Genomic DNA, 6,000 nt, shown 5'->3' on the forward strand with positions numbered 1-6,000 from the left:
GTATAAACAAGAGGCTTGGCATTTAGTTGTGCATAGGTATGGACAACATGAGGCATATTTTGCATATGACATTATTATACTTTTTGTTTAAGACGTTCAGTGATGATAATGATCTTCACAGATGGAATAGTCGAGAAATCAAATCTAGTTTAGGTCAGTTGTCTGGGAAATTAAACTCTAAAGATGAGATTCCTTGACTTTCAACAACACCTAGACTATAACAGGTTCTTCTTGACAATCTTAAGAAATTAAATCCATAAAGCTGAGCTATACCACTAAGGCAATTGGTTATAGATGAAACTTGAAAGCCTTGGCTTTATGAATAGATTACGTTCAAATCATGACATTGCTCGAACACTTGGCAATTCGGTGTTTGCTCCACTGCTATTGTCCGGTCGAAGACTTTGTGATGAGATGAACCCTTTAGTTAACTTGATAAAAGTTATTATAATGTTAAGCTATCTCTCTAAAGCAATTGGTTAAACGCCCTGGCTTTATGGATTCAGCTAGCCAGATAACGGCAAATTAAATGCGAGAAATTTTTCGGTAATGATGGACTAAGGGAGTTAAGAAATACCTGTTATAGTCAATTTCACACGAGCACTCAAGAGTTTCATTTTTTGACCAATATTTCTGCACTACCTTTGTTAGAGGAGCTTACAAAACTTGAACAAATGGAAGATTTCAGAGAAGAGAAATAGAGGGTCTAGTAATTGATTATGCTAATTGCGTCATTTTGTCCGCATCTGATTAAAATGTCAAGCCAAGAAATAGGGGCATTTTGTGATATTCGAAAGGAACGAGAAAGAAACAACATTTTGGTGGCCAAAACCTTAGAAAATATAAAGTCAACCTGAAACCAACTCATCAATTTTGGACATTTGTCAAAGAGTTATAACTCTGAGAGCGATAAAGAGCTATTGATTCTTTTGATATTCTTTAAACTCATGTTTATGATTTGATTTGATTTGATTGCGAACCTGGATTAAGGGACAACGTTTTACAAAATTATTACATTTTTATATCTTTTTTCTTCCCTTCTAAAATAAGATAAAGGAGAAAAAACATTTTCAAACAGGACTGTCTCAAATGTGAAAAGTCTTGGAAGCTGTTGAGGTTGATTTTGCCTCCATTAAAGAAAGAACAAACAATGCTCTTGAAAACAATCAGTTCGAGCGACCAGATAGAACTTGTGACATTGTCGACATCCTGAAAAGAAAATGGGGCATGATCGATTCCAAGGATCAAGATCGGCAGGCAAAGCACAAGATTCTGTCTAAGATTAATTCATGTTGCATGCATCTTAGACATACTTAAGAGCATCACATTGATCATTTTAGCGTACATAATATTTTACAATTTTTTGAGTCAAGTTTCAACTGCAAAACGAAAGATACTCGATTCAAAAACACATTCAAAAGCTGATGGTGGTTGCTCGACCTCACAGCGAAGGGGTGACTGTCTGATGACAAAACAACTTTCTGAGTATCGTTCAGAGTCAATTTCAACTTCATAGCGAAAGATATTGAACTCAAAGCAACACAATTTGTTTGAAACAAGATTTCAACTCCACTCAAAACCAACTTTCTTGAGATTGAATCTCAACTTCATGATAAAGGATATCCAACTCAAGGCAACATACAATACTTAGATTTCAACTTCACGATGAAGGATATTCAAGTTAAGGCTCAACTTCATGACGAAGGGGCCATCCACGATTTCAACTCCACAATGGAGGATATCGTGCCCACAGATCCACGATTTCAACTTAACAGCGAAGGATATCATGCCCATCTACACAAGATTGGATTTCAACTTCACGACGAATGATATCCAATTCAAAGCTCAACTTCATGATGAAGGGGCTTCCCAGTTTCATTCAGAGCCAATTTCAACTTCACGGCGAAGGATATTGGACACAAAACAATACAAGCTTGGATTTTAACTTCACGACGAAGGATATTCAATTCAAAGCTCAACTTCATAACGAAGGGGCCATCCACGGTTTCAACTTCACGACGAAGGGAAACGTGCTCACCAGCAACATTCATTGGATTTCAACTTCATGACGAAGGATATCCAATTCAAGGTTCAACTTCACAATGAATGGGCCATCCACAGTTTCAATTTCACGACGAAGGGAATCGTGCTCACTAGCAACATTCATTGGATTTCAACTTCACGACGAAAGATATCCAATTCAAGGCTCAAATTCACAACAAAGGGGCCATCCACGATTTCAACTTCACGAAGAAGGATATCGTGCCCGATGAAGTGATTCTTTAACATGCATGAACAAGCAGATTATCGATCGCCTTTGAGATTGTTTCTCTCGAAACAAGGGGTCGTCTCGCTTGCGACTAATTTACTCAAAACAAAGTTTTGTCTCTCTTGAGACAGATTCTCTCAAAACAAATTTTGTCTCTCTTGAGACAGTTTCCCTTGACACAAATTTTGTCTCTCTTGAGACAATTTCCCTTGAAACAAATTTTGTCTCTCTTGAGACAGTTTCCCTTGAAACAAAATCTTTGAATATGTTTTCCTTGAAACAAATTTCACCTCCCTTGAGACAGTTTCTTTTAGAACTAAGTTTTTTCTCTCTTGAGACAGTTTCTCTTGAAACAAATTTTGTCTCTCTTGAGACAGTTTCTCTTGAAACACCAACCTTTGAATATGTTTCTCTTGAAACAAAATTTTGCCTCCCCGAAGACAATTTCTCTTGAAACACAAAAAACCTTTGAAATCGTTTCTCTTGAAACACGAAAAACCTTTGAAATAGTTTGTCTAGAAACACAAAAAAACCTTTGAAAATGTTTCTCTTGAAACACAAAAAAAAAACCTTTGAAAATGTTTCTCTTGAAACACAAAGACCTTCGAGTTCGACTACACTCAGCTTTGTGCGCACATCATTTGCAGCACAACTCAAGGTTAGAAGGGTTATCTACCAAAGACCTTAGAGCTCAATTTCATTTAGCTCAAAGGCGCATCATTTGCAGCATAGCTCAAGGCAATAATAAAGACCTTCGAGTTCGATTACATTCAACTCAGAGGCAAATCAAATTTACAGCATAACTCAAGGCAAGAAGGGCTATCTGTCAACAAAAACTGACGAGTTCGATTTCAGCTCGATGACAGCGAGGAACTACTTTCTAGAAGAATTTTCAAGCCGAAATCTTTAAACCGAGAAGAAAACAAAGCTCAATTCCAGGAAGCCCAATCACATTTGAGAGGACCAGACAAAAACTGATTTTCTTTTTTCGTCTTTGTCCTATTCTTATTAACATAAAAATATACAAAGAAGGGCAGCTGTAGACACCCATTTTTATTCAGGTCTACAAAAACATTTTATTTTTTATTTTTTATTTATTATTATTATTATTATTATTATTATTATATTTTTTTGTAGACCCACCATCATGTCACCACTACCCACAATTATCTCAACCACACTACATACCCACTAAACCACTATCATCACCTGGCACGTATGTTTTCTTACTTTTCTCTCAAAAAATGGAAAGTGGGAATATGGCCTTGACTTTAAATAATGTTGGGGGCCACGTGAATAGGGACCAACATCTGTACTTTGTCTTCTTGAGGAGGACTATCAAAATACAGATCCAAAAAGGTCACTCCTCGAATCTAGACGAAGGAAAAAACCCTTTGCTCTCCCCCCTTTTTTCATCTCTCTTTCTCTGAGTGTTTCCATTCACTCATTTCTGTTCTTCACTTCATCCAGTGTTAAATAGTTGCAGTAATCTCTTTGGAATTTGATTTTGTTTAACAACCAGATTCAGTTTTCAGTTTTGCAGATATACGTGATTGACTGATAACATAATGAGGAAAGGCATTTAAACTTCAAACAATAAAGCCAGTAGTGGCCTTACGTATAACGTGAATATCCCGGACTCGGCTCCAAGGAAAAGGCGAAGAGTTGCACGTGAAGAAATAGTAAACTAATTCTTTAGTGCCAGTGTTATTTACTCTCTGCTTTATAAAACCATATCTGTCCACGGGTCTTTCTGGAGGAAGCAGTTCCGGTTCAAAGTCATCGAATCCTCTACCTTTTCCATTTCACTAATTCAAAGAAGCGACAACATGTGAAGAGGCAAACCGACTAAGTTCCTTCTAACATTTGAGATGGAAAAACACCAGGAATGTTGTTTAAAGCGATCCAAGACGGCGTCGTGAAGAAACTGATGGAGAAAGACGAGGAGATTCAAAAAATAGGGAAACTGAACTGGGTTCTTCAAGAAAGGGTTAAAAGCCTGTGTTTAGAGAACCAACTACGGTGGGACTTGGCGCAGACGAATGAAGCCACGGCCAATTCTCTACGCACCGATTTAGAACAAGTCTTGGCTCACGTCGACGAGGAACGAAACACCAACCACGGAAGCGTGGCAGATTTGGTTGATGATGCGGAGTCAAGCCGCGGAAGCTGCGATGAAGGGTGGCGCAACGTGGTGGTGGTGCCGCAACAAAAATCATGGGAGGCGATGGTCGAGGATTGTAAAATGAAGTGCAGAAAGTGTGGGGAGAAGGAGTCCAGTGTGTTGTTGCTTCCATGCAGGCACTTTGCTTCTGTGCAACGTGTGGGTCCACTCTGGTAGGCACTTGCCCTGTTCTGTTTTGATTGGTTATAATTTGGCTAATTAGGGTGTTGAATGTTTTAATGAGATAGTAATCCATGTTTGATTAATAAATTATTGGTAATTAGATCGAAATTTTTGGTGTGTTTTGTTAATTGATTAATTTCTTTGTAAATTTAGATAATTATTGTTATTAAACTCACATTATTTATTAATTAATCTTAATTGACCTTAGTTTTGATACTTAGACACTCTCATTAATTATCCTTATTCACATTATTTATTAATTAATCTTAATTGATCTCAGTAATAATTATAATCGATCATAGGTAATTTTTTGAATCGATGTTTTAAATTTTAATTTTAATTTTTGCAATTAAGACAACCGACAAATTAATTGGTACCGAACGGGCGGTTCAAAGGTGTTAATCCTTCCTTGACCGTAATCGACTCCCGAACCCGACATATTTATAGTAAAACGCAGACCATGTAAGATGGTGTACTGTCCACCTAAATGTTTTTTAAAGTGATCGGTGGAGACTTCCAATTCATTTAATCCAAGTCGAAGCCCAATTCCGGGCCCACCCGAAAGACGGTTCTGACAGCTTGGCGACTCCGCTGGGGTCAAGTAAGTGTGTCAGGCCGAAATTAATTTTTGGTTGTCTTTTTTAGCGAAAATTACAAGTTTAAATTTTAATTTATTTATTCGATTCTAATTATTTACCTTCGATTATTTTTTAAATAAATAGTTGTACTGACGTTTTTTAATGATTTCAGATTTTTCAAAATTTTCATCGCAGGCTCTATACCCGAGCTCCAAACCCTTTTAAGTGGGGTAAAAGCGATATCTTCGTGGGAATTTATTCTTTGTATGGGCTTAGCAAGTAACCTTCGGGATTCATATACCTTATGCTTTCGTGTGAATTTATTCTCCGTATGGACATAAGGGAATGTTTCCTCTCGAGTTTAACTTAGTCTACATAAGCTTGTAATGGGCTTAGGACTAAGGGTCTGGCAAGCCCAATGGGGCACCAGCAAGGAGAACTCGAGTACCTTTTTTAGAACCTAAATCGGGAGATTACAGGAAATTAGAGCCCACCCTAAAACCTCATTTCAAACCCTAGGTTACTTTATTTCCTACTTTATTTTATGTTCAAAGCATGTGAACTAGAAATTTATGGGGTTATGACTTGTTCAAAATCAACTTATGGGATAGAGATCGTGTCCGAGTATGAATAATAAGCATGTGGGGTAGATATTATGTGGGGTAGGACTTTTATTTTCATGATTGTTTTAATTATTTTTACCTCACTAACTCTTTTCATTTTTGTTCTCTTTTATTTTATTTTCATCATTTGCATCATTCAAAAGAGGTGTTGATCCACAAAAAACGTGTTCCTTAAATGTAAAT

General features: G+C 37.0%; 1 protein-coding gene across 1 annotated transcript in view; it reads left to right on the forward strand.

Annotated features, from left to right (window-relative positions):
• The window catches only part of LOC120115792 (BOI-related E3 ubiquitin-protein ligase 1-like), a 28,879-nt gene extending 24,201 nt beyond the window's left edge, over positions 1 to 4,678 (forward strand). Inside the window, exon 4 of the mRNA XM_039136397.1 lies at positions 4,156 to 4,678. Within this exon, the coding sequence (XP_038992328.1) occupies positions 4,156 to 4,610 (455 nt within the window). The 3' untranslated portion in view covers positions 4,611 to 4,678. The remainder of the gene's footprint in view (positions 1 to 4,155) is intronic.
• Positions 4,679 to 6,000: the final 1,322 nt, after the last annotated feature.

Source organism: Hibiscus syriacus, unplaced genomic scaffold (assembly GCF_006381635.1).
Source record: "Hibiscus syriacus cultivar Baekdansim isolate YM2019G1 unplaced genomic scaffold, ASM638163v2 tig00110271_pilon, whole genome shotgun sequence".
Taxonomy (NCBI): Eukaryota; Viridiplantae; Streptophyta; class Magnoliopsida; order Malvales; family Malvaceae; genus Hibiscus; species Hibiscus syriacus.